Genomic DNA, 21,693 nt, shown 5'->3' on the forward strand with positions numbered 1-21,693 from the left:
CGAAAGGATATAGAATCATATGTCAAATCATGTAAACTATGTCAGGAGAACAAAGCTCTAAGAAAAACCAACAGAGCTCCAATGCAAATTACTAGCACCTCCACTGCACCATGGCAACGCCTCAGTTTAGACATTGTAGGACCGTTACCAGAATCGGGAACGGCTAAACTAAAATATATTCTAACCCTTCAAGACGATCTAACTAAATTCTCAGTGGCATACCCTATACGCAGCATAACCGCAGAAGAAACCAGTGAATGCCTGCTTCACTTTATCTCTATGTTCGGAATTCCTAAGTTTATCTTAACAGACCAAGGAACAAATTTCACAGCTGAATTATTCCAAAAGACATGTAGTTTTCTAAAAATTAAACAGTTATGGTCATCACCATATCATCCACAAACCCAAGGCGCACTGGAACGAAGTCACTCAACTCTAAAAGAGTATTTAAAATCATTTGTTAACGAAGGTCAAACAGACTGGCCCCGTTACGTCTACACCGCCATGTTGGCATACAACACCTCGGTTCACTGCACAACACACTACACACCATTCGAATTAATGTATGGGCATAAAGCCTTCATTCCAAATTCTGTTTTCGATGAATCACCCGGAGCGACGTATCCGGAATACGTCAAAATGTTACAAAACAGACTGAAATTATCTAGAGAAAAAGCAACTGTAAATATAAGGAAGTCTAAGAGTAATTCCAAAACCTACTATGACAAACATACAAAGCCACAACAATATAAAGTTGGCGACTATGTATATCTAAAGAACCACCTCAGATTACGAAAAGCATTATCACCAATATGGAAAGGTCCATATAAAGTAGTAAAAATACTTGGGAACAATACCTTATCCCTACTGATCAATAGACGCCACGTCACTCACCATTATGACCAAGTAAAATTGGCGCAACCATCAGGCGATTCGCCGTAACCATTTTACTGTAGCTTTTACTTTTATTTATTTTTTTTAATTACCTTTTATTATAGAAATCAAAATTATTATGAAATAAAAATAGAATAGTCTCTAATTAAAATACGTATATTTTCAGTGTTTCCGCGCAAACCCATCCAGAGCTCATCGAACAAATTCTCAAGAGCCCCGGCATGTATTTTAACCCCTTGGGTAATGCAAAAACAATAGAAGGACAATTAAGTGTTTTAATCCCATTAGATTTATCATATATTAAACCACACATCGAAAATATAAATTCCGTAATAAATACGGTCAAGAAAACTTGTAAACAGACTTGGATAAATGTGGATTGTTTTAATATTTTTGAACCGTTAGAATTACGATATGAAGAAATTGTAAAACAATATTCTACTATTTCTCATTTAATAAATACAAAGAGCAAAAGAAGTGCCTGGTTTGCAGGTATCGGATCAATTATGAAAACCCTTTTCGGTACTCTTGATGAAGATGACGCAGTAGTTTTTGATAAAGCAATAGAATCCGTATTAAATAATGAAAAGAAATTATCCTCTTTAATGAAAGAAAGCATCTTAGTTACAGACTCTATAATTAACAAATTTAATGGAACTATTTCAAGAATCCAACAAAATGAATACAGAATGAAGGAAGCAATCAATAATTTCACTCTAATAATAGACAATATAACTATCGCTTTGGAAAAATCCCAATTACGACTTAGTATAAATAACGTTTTTAATAGTCTCGAAATGTCAATAATAACATTATCTTTTCAACTCGAAGATATAATAAATGCCGTACTGTTTAGCAGTTTAAACAAATTGCATCCTTCTATAATGACACCAACACAACTTCATAAAGAAATTATTGATAGTTTCAGACATTTACCTCAAGATTTAGAATTACCTGTCCCGTTAGAAATCGATATGATACACACTATTATAGATATATCCAAGGTATCATCATACTACATTAAGAATAAATTAATATTTGTATTACAAATCCCATTAGTATCTATTAAGGAATATAGTTTGTATCACAACATTCCATTACCAACACCACATTCCATTGGAAATCCAGATACATTCAGTTTGATAATACCCAGTGCGAAATATATCGCGATTACTATAAATAAAAACTTTTACTTTGATCTGGATAGTCTGAATAATTGTTTGGTTATTAATCATAAGCATTATATTTGTGATAATGTAAGTGTATATGCAACAAATACAAAAGTTACCTGCGAAAGTGAGTTACTGTCAAAAATTATAAATAAAATCCCTCAGCAGTGTGAAACAAAATTCATATATGGAAAAGTAGATTTATGGAAAAACTTAAATTACAATAGATGGATATTTATCCAATCAGAACCAACCAGAATAACTATAGAATGTTCAGAATTAAAATCACACCAAGAAATAACGGTTATAGGAACTGGTATTCTAAACCTACCAGAATTGTGTATCGGTTATGGTAAAAATGTTATTTTAAAAGGTAAATTCAATAAAAGTGTGAAATTACCTACAATCACTTTTGAATTTAATTTAATTAATGATTCATGTTGTAATACGCGTAAGTTAGAAATAATAAAGAATGGTGTCTCCCCTATCAAGTTAGAAAAAATTGATTTAGACAATTTAAGAATACAAAAGAATCATTTAGAAGCAAAATTATTAAATACTGAATTAGAAGAAGTACCTCATATAATAAAATATGGGACACACTATTCCGTAATAACTGTCATTACACTGTTAGTAATTATATGTGTAACATTATATTTTATAATTATTAAGATTTTTAGAATAAGAAATGTCAAGAAATGTAACTCACTGGGAGTAAACCCAAAAGTTGATATAGAATTAGCTGATATTACAAATGATGACGAACAGACAGACAAATATCCAAATTTAAAGAGAAATGTTTAAAATCTAAATTACTTTACATAACTTTATTTTACAAAAACTTCGAAAAACATATCCGAAGTTTTTCTACCACCCCCGGAGGTGTTATACCCCTTGACTGACAGGGATAATGCTGACAAGTTACTGAGGTCAGGTGGTCACCCTACCTTTCCCAAATCCAACATACATATATATAGCCCTTAAGAACTGAACCAGTCAGTTCGAGTGAGACATTAGTGAGACACGGTCGTGCCCAGTAAATTACATTTCCAATTTATTTGTAACTCTATTTTATTAAATTCTAGTTTTAATTAAAGTTCTTTTTTTAAAAAGACATCCGGCACGCATCCCATAACAGTACGTTACTTACTGAGAGGAAGTTTCCCAGTTCACTGAACTTAGTTGTAGCAGTAACAAAACAAACAGATTCAATGCAACCGTGACCAATGTACAGACAGTATTTACATGAACATATAGCAGTAAATACTAGCAGCACCTCTAATATCTGAGCGAAGATATTTGAACGAGAATAGTTCTGTAATAACACTGGAGTATTTCTACCTTATATATTTTTTTACTCATTATAGACACACGCTTGGGAAATAATGATGTGGCCTCAGATGGGTGACCCATTTGCCTAGAAGATACCTATTCAATCTTGTTTTAAACATAACCGGATTGTATTTGATAGGAATCACAGACCGCGGAAACCCCTAGTCATGCGTATGAGAAGTGATAATGCAGTATTTGTGCGTAGATGGATGCAGTGTGGACTACATAAGGCTAAAAATTCGCCCCGCGTCTAGCAATGCAGTGGTGAAAAGTTGAAAAGGGAGCAAGAAGCTCAAGAGCTATTTGCTCCAGACCGGTCATCACGAAGTGACGTTTTTGGGGGCAGATTTTATACGAGCATTCACCACTGCTCCCTGCTGGCTGATAGTCTGGTACACTCTTGCACGATACCGCCCACAGCGGACTTAAGCATCGCCTCGAGCACCACACCTCCAAAGCATTAATATTCTTCTTCTCGATTATTCGCAAAGTCCACGTCTCCGCAGCGTATGGAAATTAGGAAAAACAAGTGTTCGAACGAGCCGGATCTTCGTAGCTTTTATGATTTGTTTGTTTTCAATATTTTCTTCAGCCTGTCCATTGCGGTTCTTGCTATACGTCGCTTAACTTCATCTACGCAAACTCCGTTGTTCGTGATTAAAACACCAAGATATATGTAGGATTAGACGACCACCTCGCAGTTTACAATTTAAGTAACTTCGGGCGAGTTATTATTGGCACGGTCTAAAAACTATCATTTTAGTTTTGCTGCGGTTAGTTTTCAATCCGAACTCTTCAGCACACTCTTCAAACCAGCGAGAATCAAGTTGAAATATTAAACTTTTTGGTGGATATTAAAATGATGGAAGATGGTGTTGTGGTAGACGTCTTTATTTGTTGGAGGCTTATGATCGACTCCTCTTATGGACTAACATTAATTATAATAAAATCTTGCTATTGTCTTGCTTTACGGCAATGATCAAGACTGAGTTTCGATGAAATAAACGGTAAGTATTTAGAGCCACTATTACGCAGCGAAGCCATTACAGAGGTGACTGCAGTACTCCATTACAGTTGCAGTTAGGTACAGTTGTTTAGGTAGGTAGTAATTCATATAATAATTTCGCTGTCTCTTCAAATCACTTTATTTCCGTGATTTAACAAACTATTGTAACAAACAGAACTTAAACAATAAAACCGTCTGCACTCTAGATGTTCAGCTGCTCGCAACCCATGCGTACCTATTTGTAAGTTTTATGTATAAGGATCAGCGGAAGTTATATTCATGTAATCCATACTAATATTATAAATGCGAAAGTGTGTCTGTCTGTCTGTCTGCTACCTTTTCACGGCCCAACAGGTTAACTGATTCTGACGAAATTTGTCTCTAGTATATTGAAAAAGTAAAAACTGACTAACTGATGTTTGATTTAGATGCTTGAAATTTCATACGTATGTCCATCCTTATAGGTTGTATAAACCTAGAGGTTGGCCCTGTCGACTCTACAAAAGCTGTCTAAAGTAATATCTGAAGGAAATGAATGCTATATCTAAGTGGTTAAGCTCAGCTATCGTTCAAAATAAGTGGGCTCCATAAAACTCGTTATAATACTTTATTTCAGTTTAAGCTTCCTGCCTTTTAAATTATTTGTTCGTAAAAGCTGGAGTCGGTCCAAATTAAATTATACGCTGAAAATGGTAAGGCAAATTTATAAATTCGTACCTACGGATTTTACTTTCATATTTTTTTAAACCGTTAGAATTAAAAATTCAACATCGGTTAGATAATTTTTGGTATAACTTTCTTGGAATTCTCAAAAGAAAATATTGCATACTTTTCAAAATACAGTGTATTGCATGATTTTTAATGTAAGGTCAAGTGGGGTAAGAGAAACATACTTTACTGGTTTGTGAACATTTTGGCCTTCAGCTATCAAAATTATACATTTATTTCGATATTAATTGAAACAAATCTTCGCTTTTGAAATATACTAACATTTTTTTTGATACAGAACTAGATTGTTCGTATAATTACGGCACAATTTAGCAACAAAGCTAGGTCATAAAAATGTTCCTCTTACCCGAGATTTGGGGTAAGAGGAACACTCGATACTTTTAAGTAATAACTCGTGTTTTTAAGTGTTTATATAGCATGTATTAAATTATTTTTTTGAGTTAAGGGAATGAAAGCCTTACCTCGTTTAAAATAAGGTCTTATTTAGGCTGACAGCATACAAAAACGAAATTTGGGGTAACAGGAACATATAGGTAAGGTCAGAGGTGCTAAACTTTTTCTGGTATTAAATGAACGTATTAAAAATAGCTTTCCGCCCGCGACTTCGTCCGCGTTTTGGTTATATCGCGCTTGGCACAATTTTTCAAAACATGAAAAATTGTGCCATTTAGTGTCCCGTGATCGGTTAAAATGAAGCCTATGCCCCTAGCCCCGGGTGTCAAGCTACCTACCTTCCAAATTTCTTAAGATTGGTTCAGTGGTTTAGGCGTGGAAACGCAACAGACAGACAGACAGACATACAGACAGACAGACAGAAAGACAGACTTTCGCATTTATAATATTGGTCGGAATAGTTGGGATAGAAATGTATTCTAAAAACAGATATGGTTTTAGTAAATTTCTTTACTTAATTACAATTTAAAAAATTAACTCGTAAGAAACAAAACAAACTTCTAACAATTTTGAACTTTTCTCACTTTGGCCTATACGCGTAATTGTAAACAACAATGTATCACAACAAAAATACTGTCACAAACAATAACATTCGTAGTGAAACTATAACATAATGTTTTGAAATATAACTATAACATAATGTTTTGAGGCTGCATAACCTGACAAAGCGCCACTTTTAACGGCCGTAACTACTTCTAATAGTTTTTCTTTCGGGTAAGAACTTCTATCGGTCTTTTTTTCGTAAGCTCGAGGCATTTTGCTTTTTCTGTAACAAATAAACAGTTAAACAAATCATGTCTATTTACGGAACGTGTTATACCGGCTGACTTTTTAAGTCCTGGCCAAAATTTGTAGGATAAACCTTAACCTTTTGTATGGGACCAACTTTCGTACTCGAAAAAAAAAATCTACTAAGTATTTCATACATTTTGGTCACAACTGATCGATACTTTTGTATGGGACAGCTGACTTTTTATTTAGAAAAAGTTGTTCATATTCATAGGTAGGTTTATCCTACAAATCTTGGCCAGTACTTAAAAGTCAGCCGGTATTTTAGTGGATTTTAAAAATGTTTGTTACCCCTGAAACCGGGAAAGAGGAACATATGTTTCTCTTAACCTAGTACAGCCGTTCCTCTTTCCCAGCTTGCCATTTTGAAGGTTATGTTTTTATTGACATCGAAAAAGCACTAAAAACACACACTACAAACAATACAATACGTAGAAAATAAAGATTAAACGTAATAATTACACTTACCATAGCAATCAACCGCAAAACTGATGTTTTTAATATTTTAATAACACAAACAAGGAACGCCGCTAGGTCTTGGTTTTTAAAGTTTGACAACTGATTTTTTTTCTCTCTTTTACTCGCTTATCTGCCGTGTTGTAGCGCCATCTATCCAAGAATATATGAACTACGCCTAATACTGTTATATCAACGTAGTGACCATAGAGCTCGCCGTTATAGTTTTCTTTTTACTAGGTACAGTTTCTCTTCCCCCCGCGTCCCTCTTACCCCACCTGACCTTATCTTGTATTATAAATTGTTATTAATCACAGTAAGCATACCTACTATTCTTAATAATTAATATTTTGAAAAGAAAAAATCTATTTGTTTGTGATTGATTAACTCTGAAACCACTTAATTGATTTTAATAATGTTTTCACCATTAGAAGGCTACTTTATACAGAAGTAACGGCTATTTATTATGTATAATAGCTTTATCAAACAAACGAAACTGGGCATATGTCAGCTAGTTAGCTATAACTAAAGTACTTACATAATATGGCTTTAAAATATCTGCCAATACTAACCCTTAGCGATCTGTCTCATATTAACATAAACCCAACAAAAAAAAGTTAAAGCAAAAAAGTACCTACTAGACCTACTGGGGATTTCGGTTTTACTTATTTTCTGCAAAAATGCGTGATTGATCAAAGTCCAACCGACTTCATTAATCTCTTTCATCAGTGAACGTGACGCCGACTCATTCCCAGAATTATGCTTAAATTGCTGATTTTGATATCATAAAATCTATTAAAGAAGCTGTTTGAAATCTGTTTTTCATAAACGCGTCATTGGTTACACTTGGTCGTGGATTTGTATTGATTTTCATAGAGATACGCGCGATGTAAAGTATTGATTTGACCACAATCCCACCTACATCAATGGATTTGACACATATTTACTAACCTACACAAAGAACATGTATCAGTCTTCGATGAAGAAATACCTACTAATTATATCTATGGTAGTATTTCGTACCTACTATGCGTGAAACAAGTAGGTACTCCAATTAGATGGCAGTTTTAATTTGATACTCTGGTCGAATTTGAATTTTATTTTAATAATAATAATTAATTAGAATTAAACAATATTAATGTAATGTGAAAAGTAAGTAATAAATATCGCATAATTTTATTTCTCATTAGATACGAATTGGCATAAGATGCTATAATTATTATTTACTTACTTACATAGTTCCCGGATAATAAACGCAAATAGATTTTTTTTAAAACATTACTCAGCACAAAATTCTAACTATCCAGTTTTGAAAATTGAACCTTGATAAAAATACATGGCCGACCCGAAAACGAGTTTTGTAAGAGAAATAGAATTTTTAACATCGATCTCCGCTGTGGCCGCATAATATGTTTGAACACGAAAGGAGAACTTTTCGTTAAGCCTTCGTGAAAATGTATACGTAAGCTCAAATATTATTGTTCTTTGCGATTTTTCCAGAAGGAAAATGTCTCTGAAATAAAATTATGCAAAACATAAAAGAAATAAAAATGGATATCTCAAACTTTGCCGAATATTTACACATCGGTCCTACCTGTATTAAAAAGTTTTGAAATTCTTTTTCATTGTGAATTTTCATTTGAAATTCTTTATAAAAATCGATTGGTCATATAACATACGTGATAGAATGAAGGGCTTTTTTGCCCGAAGCTATTGCTAACATGTGCCGGCTAATGTTACGAAGCAACTATTATCTAATCTGTGCTAAAGTGAAAATTTCTGTAGCCATGTTGAATGATTTTTGGATAAAAACTTCATGGTCGCATCACTAACATAATTATTGGTTATGAAAAATTAATCTTAACCCTATTTACTTGCTAAAAAATAATTTATTTTGCTCAATTCAAATTCTTCGTTCACTTTTAACAGACTGGTCCTGGCTATAATTTCTCACTAATGCTCTCATTGAGAGAGAAAGAGAGAGTATGGAGAGCTAATACCTACCTACCTACTCGTGAGAAAAGTCTGTATCTGTATCTGATCTTTTTGTTTAGAATGCGTTATCGCACTCAAGGGCTGATTTGTTGCTCGTGCGTATCGCTTAAATTAAATACAAGTATTTTTCAACTTCTTTTCTAACTCAAATTATACAAAACTCAAGAACACTAAAAGTAAAAATCTAGGTCATCACACATACTAAAGAAAAATGATAGAATCGATTCTTGGAATACAATAATTAAGTTATAGAAAGAAATCCTAAAAGTGAAACGTTACAATTTTCGAATATTCGACGTAAATTTTTAGAGCTTCAACCCAGATAGATAGATAAATTCTTTATTGCCACACAAAACATTTACGTTATGCCCTCATGTAACATTCGCTATGAACTACGGAAATTGATTTCGTAGTTTGCCGTGCTACTGGCACTGTACTGACAGCAAGTGAATAGCAGTCTATTTCGTTGGTAAAATAGATATGATCTGTGCTGGAGCCCATATATCGCATGATAGTATAGCATAATTTTAGTTTAGTGGGTAGATAGATCTTTGGTACAGTTCATAGTCTTCTTTAAAACCAAGATGGCGTTAGTTACATTAACATATTATTATACTTAGGTATATCTCAATGGCTACCAGCTGAATTCCGCATACTATGTTATCTGGCTAAAAAGTACAAATAAGTCAAAGTAACTAGAAAAGATCTGATAACTTTCAAACGGCTGAACCGAATTTCTTGGATTATAGCTGAGAACACTCTCGATGTTTCAAGGGTGGCTTACCTTTCAAACAAAAAAAAAACAAAATTAAAATGGGTTCATTCATTAGTTTAGGAGCTACGATGCTACAGACAGATACACAGATATACACGTCAGACTTATAACACCCCTCTTTTTGGGTCGGGGGTTAAAAACCTGCTGATCTTTATAAAAATCGATTGGTCATTTAACATAGGTAATAGAATGAAGGGGTTTTTGTTGCCCGAAGCTATTGCTAACATGTGCCGGCTAATGTTACGAAGCAACTATTATCTAATCTGTGCTAATGGTGATATCTCCGACAAGCACCCGGCGAAAACGAGCGTATTGGCATCTGCTACGTGTTCTTGCTGAATTGCCTCGATTTGAGATCGGCCTCCTTATGCCATCGTCACAAGTACAAATGTGTCACAGTTGTTGTCAAGACCAAGTTTTTAACCCCCGACCCAAAAAGAGGGGTCTTATATTAAGTTTGACGTGTGTATCTGTGTATCTGTCTGTGGCATCGTAGCTCCTAAACTAATGAACCGATTTTAATTTAGTTTTTTTTTGTTTGAAAGGTGCCTGATCGAGAGTGTTCTTATCTATAATCCAAGAAAATCGGTTCAGCCGTTTGAAAGTTATCAGCTCTTTTCAAGTTACTGTAACCTTCACTTGTTGGGGGTGTTATTTTTTAATTTACACTTGTCAATAAATTAGACACTAACATAATCTTATTGACTTACTGCGTATTGTGACTTCTTCTCTAATGAGTGCCAGGTTGAAATCTACCTGGCACTCATTAGAGAAGGCCTTTGTTCAATAATGAGCATCCACAAGCTGAAGATGATGATCTTGATGAATACATGATTATTATAAAGTAGGGCTTCGTCTTCAAGCATCAAAAACTGAAAACGTACTCGAGGCTAAGAAAAACTTGATTTGTACGCTTCGAGTTACCAGCATACCACAATTTTCTTTACATTCAGTAGCCCGATTATGCGCCTACTAAAAGCATCACCATTACAGAACACTGATCACCATTGATGGATGGTTTAATTTTTTTTTATGTATTTAAATAACTGGAAGCGTTTAAGTATAATAAATCTAAGTGAGATTTTAAAATGTTAACAAATTGTAAGTGGATGATAAAATGTAGCTTTATAATATTACCGCTTTAGTACAGAAATCTTTAATGCCAACATAGTATTATAAGTCCATGGTCGACATTTGCAGTAACTGACTGATTGATTCATTTGTTAGTGAATACCCAAGTGTGTCAAAGTTTTAAATGGACTACACCAGAAGAATCGCTCCTTCATCTAGCTAGACGTATTTGACCATCGCATCGTTTCGTTTCAGATGTCGCCGGCTCGCTTCGCCCATCACCTCTCCCTTCGCTCTTCGTAAATTCGCTTCAATCAGGACCTTCGCGCAATTAGGTAGGTATATGAGAGATAAGTAAGTCGAAGAAAGTCGGTCGACAATTAGAGAAACTTTACCCTGTATTCAATAATTTATTTATGTTAATAGGACAAGGGTACAGTTTTAATATTATCGATTACATAACTAAACAGGTACAAGCGTCCAAGTCATTAGACTACATAACGCGCCTTTTTATGAATCCTTTTATGTAAAATAGCCGGTCGTGTTTAACTTGCGATGGTTAATGAGGTAGAGAATATTGGTCCGTATAGCAAACACTGAGGGTAGAGATTTGGTTGTTTATTTATAGCATCGCGTGCTGGCTCTCCAATTAAGGGGCAGGCAAAGTGCGACGAGTGCACGTAAGCAGGTCGACGATATGACGCTAACACACGGCTTTCAAACAAGACTTTCCTTAGTTCATGGGGTTTTTAGTTTTATTTACATTACACACGAAATATGAGTACATAAATACCTACAAACCCTACTCCATAGTTCATAAATAACACCCTGCTATTGTACAAAATACGCAAAAGTATACCTACCTACCTAAATTTATTCATCTGTTTCTGTTTGGTTTAGGATTTTTCTTTACAGTCATCAGAGAAAAGTCTTTGAGACAATGCTGAAATTATCTAGAATAACTGCTGGAGACGTTGACTCTGGTTTACAGCTTGAATCTGGCCAAGGCATAAAATTACAAGAAATTCAAAAATATTTTAATATTATTATGACTTTCGCAATGTGCAGAAATCCTGTGTGATTAAGGATTAGGAATACTATCTTTATACTATTTTATAATTTGATTCCAAAGTGTTCTCAGAATTGCCAATACATAAATAACACTATTTGTAAGGTCCAGGCTAATCATTTACATTTATTGACGAATTTTTTAATGGACAAAATTTACATGGAAACAATCGAGTTTGCATTCAGAAGCTCCTTTGATAGTTTAATAGTCACATTAGTAATATGTTATATTGAATATCTATAAATATATTACAACAATATGCTTTTTTAAGAAATTACTGCTGAGTTGTTACCATCTCTTATCAGTAGAATCTGCTTTCTGCACCGCTGGTAGAGTACTGACTCCAGACGTTTATTACGTACGGAGTCAGAACTCTAACACAACTTGTCCTTGTGAAAATTGTACAGAATTTTTCAATGTATTTCTTTGATATTACATTACATTATATTACAAGTCAAGAAATTTATTATATGACTCATTCGCTTTAAAAATAGTTTTATTTTAGACATTTTTGTCGTAAAATATTCATGGAATTGAAATTATGTAGATAGAGAGCTAATATTTTCTTTTATGATTGCGCGCCGTTGACTTTAGGGTTTACGTAGGCAGAACATTTTAGCGAGTCGCTTTGTTTCTGTTTGCGATGAAAAAAGCCATTTGTTGAACCTGGCTTGTTTTGTGAAACCATGCAATACTGAAACTATGGAATATACACATTTTCTGTATGACAGAAACTGTTTTGTCAGCTACAGCATTTTTAGACAAGAATTGAACAATTTTTGCTTAGACGATATTTTATATTTTTACTAGCTGTCGTCAGCGATTTCTTTTGCGAGGATTTAGGTTTTTAAAAATGTGGGATTTTCCGTGGTAAAAAGTAACCTAATGTCACTCTCCGGGTCTTGAGGTCTAATCCGTGCAAAAAATCACATCGATCGGATAACACTTTGTTGCGGCGCGATTGAAGTACACAACAGACCAACAAACAAACACACTTTCGCATTTATAATATAGGAAGTGATTTAGGCGGATACCTACTATTTTAAGTACCTATCAAATAAGTAATATATCTACCTAACAAGCTAGCTATATTACAAGTCGTGTGCTCTATAAATTCTATTAGGTAGGTACATTCTAGTTATATTATTATAATTAATGGTTTTTAATATAAGCCTGATTCGGGCAATTTTTTTTTTATTTAGACTTGAAAACATGAAACAAACAATGAAAACGCTGACTGAGACAGCATAACAAATACGATAGGGTAAAATGGAACTCAATTTACATAAAATTACGAAGAAAACTAAATGAACATTCACATTATCCCGTACAATAGTTTTCGCAATGTCGCTCTCACAAAACTAATTAGCGCTAAACCCGGGGTTCCAAATCGAACTAAACCACTGCAACTACGTTTGGAGATACCTACTCATAATAATAATTAATGTGGAGTCCATTTTAAACCATTTTTTTAGTTAGAAATATTTATTGCACACACAGACATAGGAAAACAATACAATAAGAATACAGAATCCATACTAAATTATATTACTTATTATAAAAGCGAAAGACGATCTGTCTGTCTGTTTTCGACGGTTTCACTTTCATTTAGAGCTGATCGCGGTCCATCCGTTTAAGCGAATTTAATAAAAGTTGGTACAGAAATACCTCACATGCCGAGGAAGGGCTTTTTATCCCGGAAAATCAAAGAGTTTACACGGAATTTAAAATAAACCAAAACGTACGTGGATTTCGTCCCGGGCATCACCTAGCAGTAAATAATTGGTTTGGAGCAATGACTGTCGCGTAAGGCGCAACACATACCGGAAGCAGTGTCCTTTCCCGGGATGCAAGGTACTAAATTTCATCAAAATCGGTTAAACAGATGGACCGATGGATAGAGATAAACACAAAATATGTTCTTTGCGAAACAGGTTTAGCGAATAGCCCGGACAAATTTTCAATCTCAATCCCATTGACAAAAATGTTACGGGCAAAATAGCCACTAAAATTCCTGCCCCGTCTGTGCTACATTGCTTCAACTATTGCGTGTCTGGATTTTCCAGGTCACACGAACGTCAAAAAATAGTGCCGAATGCTTACATTTTTGATAGAACTTCCACCAAATGATATAAATAAAAATGTTCTCATAATATTACAATGGAATAGGTACAATTAAAAATTAAATATATCCCAGGTAGAGCAATGTTGGTTTACTTGGCGATCAAACAGTCGCAAAAATCCGTGAAAATTGTGTCATTTACCTAATTGTAGAAATAAGACCACACACCACACATATTATATTCTATCCTGCTAGATTCACAGTTGAAATTCAGACAATTGACTATAAAATATTTTTTCCTACACCGTAATATTATATCAAAAACTATTGCGCTCAACAAAGAAGCCATGCCATTGATTCTGTCTGGCTCAGTGAACTTTCGTAAATCATGATTTTTATATCATTTTTGCACATTCAATAAAACTTCTACTAAAAGATGAAATATTATTAAAAATATTATTTTCCATAGAAAATACTGTGCTAGTATTTTATTTTAAATCCTCCTTTTCATCATGAACGGTTGAGTAATTTGGTAAATATAATTAAAACGTTACTGATTTAGTATTCCATCAAATATTTGTACTACCAAATGACAATATATAAATGATGGAAAATAAATAAACGAAGGAAATCCAATTACGTTTTCAATTTAGTTCTATCGTAGATACTTACAAGATTCCAATGATTGTTTGCTCAAAAGCCTCTTAATATGGACTTCATTACTGATAAGATTTATATTGATCATCACTTAAAATTTTAATTTATGAGCCCGAATAAAATTTATAGTCATGAATTTAGAGGGCATTTATAATCATGATCGAATTGCCGAATCTCTTTATCTGAAAAAATGTCTTCGAATGAAACTAAATCATCCGTGAAATTATTTTTCATGCCATATAATAATATGTATTTTGTTGAGTTGGTGAGACAGGCTATTTTGGTAATCGGAAGTATGTGGTTATATCTTTATATATATTATCATATCTTTATATCTTTATATTATATATTTAAATAAAATAATTATTTAAAATCCTAATTTGTATTATCACGTCCTAAATAGGAAGTTTATTGTGGTGTACCTATTTTGCAAACATAAATCCGACTTCACCTTGTGCACAGAAACTAAAAATAATTTTGAATGAAGTTTTCTGTTGTTCAGTTGTTTCTATTCAACCGCACAAACTACAAAAGTGAGTGCGCTGACAATAAATAATAATAATACAGATTTCATATACATACGTTAATTGTATTTATGTATGTATGTATGTATATGTTATTTAACGTATGTATATAAAATCTGGCAAATAAACGTCGGATTGCTTAAAATCTGTAAAATAATCGAATCTCTAATTAATTTCTCGCCCTTAATAGAAAATATTACTTACTTACTATTACTTCGTGCTACTTTTCGTGACTGTTGTAATAATCATAATATCATATATCACTCGTTATATATTAACAATTTTCCGACTTATGCTATGCGTAATGTGCCTATATCAGATTTTGTGTAGCAGGACAACTACAGAAACATCCAACGTGCTCCTAGAGTGCACGGGCTCGCGCGTAAACGCAACGAGAGTGCCATTTGGAATCCCCAACTCACTTCAAGAAGCCCTTGACAACCTGGGCGGTCTGCTCGGCTTCTGGAGCGAGCTTGGACAGCTGGAGTGAAGACTTCGGTGGGGAGGAGCAACGCACGCACAACAGACGGAAACGTTTAAATGCGAAAATTAGCCCAGAGAATAGAAAGAAAAATTACAGAAAGTCTAACTTCGTCATAACAATATCCAAGCGCATTTTTAATAATACTCTCAAAATAATGAGGTCAAAGATTAATCGTCATTTCATTTTCTTCCTTTATGACGTCTGGGACATTTTAATATGCCACGTACTTGAAATATCTCGGAAACGGTCGCATTCCTCGGCACTCGTCGAACTTCGAGCTTCCCCAATAAGGACAATCGATTAATATCCGTAAAGGCTGAAAACACCGTGACCGCAGCGCAGCGTGTACCATCATTGGCGATACAGGTCCTATGAACAATGAACTTTGACCTTGAACCTGCGCAGCGGGTGATTTGTCTATTTGGTACTAAGTGAGACGCAACAGCGGGAGTCAACTTTCGCTTCTCGTACTAGAGGAAAATACATTCCCATGTACGGTCGGCCTTAGAATTCTAGTAGCAATTCCGCGAAACTGTTAGATCAAAACAATCCCCTCTCTCGGTAATATACTAAAATTGCTATTCAATGCTACACTTGCCTTGTCTGAAACGAATTACCTTTTCACTATTACGCATCATGACGAACTAACAACATTAGTGTATAGTTAACCTGCCCATATTAAAGCTAACCACCTACCAATTAATCGGACTGGCCACGCTACGTACGTACTCGTACGGTCGAAATGATTCGCATACGAAAGTTAGTTCTAATATAGGTACGTTAGCTAAAGTCAGCTAAAGTTAATGATGCTGCTAAGTTAATTTATTCCGTTTTGGACTTTAGCTACAGTTGACAGATTAAGTTATTCTACCTTGTAGACTAGTGGAATAAGTAAAATTCATTAGATGAAAAGTTAACGCTTGACTGTGATTTTCGCTGATGATAAATAATACCTACTGACGATACCTCAAATGGGGTTGTTTCATTTTTCCTTTATGATGCTTGGGACATTTTGATGTGCCAGTGCCACGTACCTACTCGAAATATATCAGAAATGGTCACGTTCCTCGGCACTCATTGTGCTTTGAGCTTCAGGCTGATTACAACACAACATGTGCAGGGTGACAGCAATGGCGGACGTAGTTGGTAGCAGTAGCGAGTGTTGTTAAACGTTAAATAAAACCCATACCTTTAGATTTTACAAAACTATTAGGTTTAATAGCATCCCCCTATCAGGTATACTTAAGTGAAATCTGATTATTATTAGAGAAAATAAAATATCTTGTTGGAAATTATCAGTCTGTTAAAAATCGAGGTTATGTACGCTACCCGCGCCACTCAATTTTTCGCTCAAAGTCATGTTTCGGTAATGCGTTTTTAATGTTCCGATGTTTTTATAAATCATCATAGCTACTGCTGACCCAAATTGCTTCAGTGACTATTTTTATACATTTTATAAACATTTCATTTGGTACAAACACATGATATAATACGATGAGTAAGGATAACTACTAGAAACTTAGGTAAGTATAATATTTTGTACTCGTCATCGTTCCCCTTTGTTTCCATAGCTGGACCTTATATCATGCTGGACCTTATAGCATGTTGGATATCTTAAAGCGATTTCCACTTCCGCTTGTGTCAATCAGCTTCGGAATTCATTTGATGTTATCAATCCAACTAGAGAGGGGACACTGCGTATTCTGACAAAGAGCATTCGCTTGTAATGTAGATTCAAGCGTTACATTGGTACTTACGTCTAGCCGAGCAACATTGCGCACTTCTGGAATATAACTTCAAACACTGCTGTAAGCTGAGCTGATTTCTTATTATTCCCACTTTCACGCTGTACTATAGTGAGTACTGGTATAGTGAAAAAGTGTAAAGGAATGTCCATGCGGTCAATATCGGACCAATGCACCTAATGTATAATGCTTCAAATCGAATTCCATTCCTCCTGGTCAGTACGCAATGAATTCCAAAATTCAAGAATCTTACCAAAAGGTATTATGATAAGTTTTATGGCAATCCTTTACTTTGAATTATAGCTAAGTTCAGCCACATAAAGTACTTTTCCGTTTCCTTTATAAATTACGTCAATTTCACAGCTTTTCTATCCTCGCATTCAATAAACTCCTAGTCACGTTTTCAAAGTTTGTGTATTGCTGGAATAAATTTTAAAAGCAACAGTCTACAGCCAGCTGTACAGTAAATAAATTAAGTAGTTTTATTTTACTAACCGTAAAATTAATCCATCATTTAATAGATCGTCTTTCTCGTAAGTAAAAAAGTTAAGAAATTTTATTTTACTTACAATATAAATGCCTAACGATTAAATCAACCATTCTCGTAGTTAACGTGGGATATTAGGTTCCTACCTCTTGCATCATCAGGTTTGAGGAGTTGGCACTCAACCTTCCATCAAAAGGTCTGCTGGTAGACATAAAACAAATCCATAATCGGCAGATAGGGACTTAACTTCTCAGGAATTTGGTTGTTCACTTAAGTAGCTAAAGATTTGCCTTGCAGTACCGAAATTAAGCTGAAATCTACAGTTCACATAATGGTGCATTATATTGAGATAGGCATGCGTAATTTCAAAACAATCAGGTTAGTAAAAGTAATTGAATTTTTTCGCAGTATTCAAAATAAATATGCGAAAGTGAAACTAAGTAAAAACGGTATTAAATTGATAGCGTTCATGCTTTTTTGGGATATAGATATAAGATAATAGCGCCATAACATTGAAAAAACTACAGTATTTATTGCTGGAGCAGCGCTGTACACCGCGAATACAAAAACTTTAAATTTTGTTGACCAATTGAACTAGGGAAATATATCACGCAACAAACGCTGCTATTCATTTTGTATGGCTCAGTGAACTTTTGTTAAACTCTTTTGTATTGTTTGAGTTACTGAAGTAGGTACATAATATTTACTTTTGAAAAACACGTTCAGCATTATAACATGTTTGTAGATTTTGTCTTATTGCCTTAGCTTTATACCTCGATACCTTTTATATTCTTTTTATTTTTAACCTCCGTCCCAAAAAGAGGGGTGTTATAAGTTTGACGTGTGTATCTGTGTATCGGTGTATCTGTGTATCTGTCTGTGGCATCGTAGCTCCCAAACTAATGATCCGATTTTAATTTAGTTTTTTTTTTGTTTGAATCGGCTTGATCGAGAGTGTTCTTAGCTATAATCCAAGAAAATTGGTTCAGCCGTTTGAAAGTTATCAGCTCTTTTCTAGTTACTGTAACCTTCACTAATTGTCAGGGGTGTTATAAATTTTAATTTACACTTGTAACTTTAGCTACTGACACGATGACATTTTTGTAATTAATTTGGTACTTACATTAAAATTCATTTGTTATTATATTATTTTGGTGCTCCCACGAGCAATTATAAAATATTGTTGTAAGTAGAGCATTTTATAACAAAGTATTGCAAAGTTATAAAATATTTATCACATACTTAGGCGTGCCTGTATTATTAATATTTAAATAATTTCACAAAAAAATATACGTAACACGACACAAAAACGATTTGGAATGATACATTAGTACAACTTAAAAAAGCTTCGTCAACGTTGGAGCGTTTACAGCAAATTGTAGCAAAATATAAGATTATGATAATAAATGTAATCTTGTTAAAAAAAATGTTATATAACTGCTGTGTTTAAAAGAGCTCCGTTTGAAGTTTCTTAGTTACTGGCTCGTCTTCTTTTTGGACTAATACATTTTGAAGTAGTCTCTCAAAGAGTATTAGAAATTTAAAACGAAGGTAAAGTTTATCTTACCCCGACAGCCTTTCGTAAAACGGGACGACCCGGATCTTAATTCAGTTACGGGGTTCAGGGGCCTGGATCCGGCAATAGAAAATCAAAAATTAAATACCTATTGTACAAGACGTCTTTGTTTTGCCGAAAATCATATTACTTCATATTAAAATCTGTGTCTGTGGTGTTTTACATTTTTAAAAATATGTAGTTTTAAAATTACAGAGGCTCAAAGATTTCTATGAAAATTTTTAAGACCGCGTAACTTTGAAACCGAATATTTTAACAGAAATCTGGAAAACCACAGACATAGATATTAGTTTTTAGAATATGTCTGCAAAATTTCATGGACTTTGGTTGCTTAATATTCAAATGAAATTGGAACTACGATTGTATGAAACGAGTGACGGAGAGAGCCCTCTTAAGTGAGGGCATTACACGGGCAGCTTGAAGCAGTCAGGTTTGACTGCTTCACGCTGCGACTGCACAGTGAAATACAGTCTTCTACTTGCATACATACATGGGACCGCTCCAGAAATTGCGTTTGCTCCGGGCGGTCAGCAGCAGTTATCAATGGCAGCTTCAAGCTGTTTGATCAATGACTGTTCGAGCGGTCCGTTTTTTTTATCATTAGATAACTGCTCCAGCTGCCGTGTAAAAAGTACTATTTACTAAGCTATTACACCGATCGTGAGCAATTAGGTACTCTAGTCCATTGAGGAGTTCTGTTCGCTATATCCGAAGATATTCCTCAGATCTTTACCAAACTAAAATGGGACCACATCGGAAGTATGGCCTACCAAACAAAGAAAAAAATATCAAAGTCGTTTCATATGTGGCGGAGTAATCGCGTAATAAATATACAAAAAAACATACACTCAAAAAGAGAACATCCTCCTTTTTTGAAGTCGGTTAAAAAGGTAAGTGGACAAATGAAATGATTTTTACCTTCGTTACTAGGCTGCGGCTTAGTCTGAATTGAAAATAGTGATGAATGATACATTTCGGAACCTAAAAACCAGATATGCATCCCAGATAAAACCATCCATTGTTGTGACTAGGATATGATTCAACTTCGCGGCAGGATTTATCGCATTGGGTATCCGACAAGCATTCAAACATACTTCCTGATTTATTACATTACTTAGAAAGGGTCGAATGATTATGCAACTTAGAGAACCAATAGTTAACAACTAACACCTAACGGTGAATATTATGAAACGGGTAGAGCCCCGGCACGCCGGGGTAAACCGCCTTAATAAATGATTTTTTAAGTTCAAAAAACTTAATTTGGTATGCCTGATTATGTATGGTATACCTACCTAACATTTCTACTGGAAAATTATATATATAACAACTAGCAGATGACCGCGACTTCGTTCGCGTGGACTTCAAAAAATTGAGCTGTGCGTTGATAGGTCAGTCAGTCAGTCATCTCTTTTTTTTCCTTTTTGTATTTGTATAATAATTAATCATCTAGTTCGTGTAAGTGGCACTGCCGTTCAATTAGATGTAAAATAAAATAAATAAATAAATCTCATTGAAAAAAATGTTTAGAATTTTGAATTTAATGAGACTTAAATAATATGACAACCGCAACCAGGACACTGCGAATTATCCGACACTTCGACAACTTTGATCTTGCTAGAACAAAATAGATTTCATAAAACTTGCAACGTCTGTAAGTAATATTATATACCTAACTATTTAAAAAAAAATGCTGAACTTCGGTTTATCTTTTAATTTAATGGATGTGTTAATAATTAAATGAGAATAATGGGTGAAACAAAAGCAATTAACACTTAATGGACTCAGTTTTTTTCCATGTAAGTGTTGAACTAAGAGAAAGAAGAGTTTATTCTTTTCAATGCATTAAGTTTATGTAATATTTTTTGTTTTCATTTAGCAACAATCTAAGTTATTTGATTTCATGATATTACCCATACATATACTATGTGTATTACATATTAGTACGTAAATAAGGCTCATTTAAGGTTGATAAGTATACTTATGTATTAGGGTAAATAAGTCCTACAAAAAAAGCTGTAAACTAATAATCTTCTAATACATACCTATAAAAATACTTTTGTGTGATCATTCGTTCGCTACGTAACCGTTTGCACATTTTTAATTATTCAATTGTTGTTGGCACTTGCGTGGGGGTTTTGAAATAGTAAAGTGACGTATAGTTAAGTGCGAGCAGAATTGCAACCCATCGCTGGCTCACTATTGGGCCCCCTCTCGGAATGAGAATGGGTTTGGCGATAGTCTAATTCTACGCTGGCCAAGTGTAGATTGGCATGACATTCCACATCTTTGAAAATATTGTGGAGAACTCTCAGGCATGCAGGTTTACTCAAAATAGGTATTTAATTGCTTCAAACGCACATTGTCATGTAGCTCCGACAATTAATAAATAAAACAAAAATAATAATAAATAATTAATGAAA

General features: G+C 34.2%; 1 protein-coding gene across 1 annotated transcript; it reads left to right on the top strand.

The window, feature by feature from the left end:
- The first annotated feature begins 1,115 nt into the window (after positions 1-1,115).
- LOC123867365 lies at positions 1,116-3,199 on the top strand. The gene is made up of 2 exons (XM_045909361.1): positions 1,116-3,099; positions 3,177-3,199. The coding sequence occupies exon 1, from the start codon at positions 1,116-1,118 to the stop codon at positions 2,865-2,867; it is 1,752 nt and encodes a 583-aa protein (XP_045765317.1). The 3' UTR covers positions 2,868-3,099; positions 3,177-3,199.
- Positions 3,200-21,693: the final 18,494 nt, after the last annotated feature.

This window comes from Maniola jurtina, chromosome 8 (genome assembly GCF_905333055.1).
Source record: "Maniola jurtina chromosome 8, ilManJurt1.1, whole genome shotgun sequence".
Taxonomy (NCBI): Eukaryota; Metazoa; Arthropoda; class Insecta; order Lepidoptera; family Nymphalidae; genus Maniola; species Maniola jurtina.

Coding starts and splice junctions, on each gene's coding strand:
- LOC123867365 (XM_045909361.1), top strand. CDS start 1,116: ATGTATTTTAACCCCTTGGGTAATGCAAAAACAATAGAAGGACAATTA.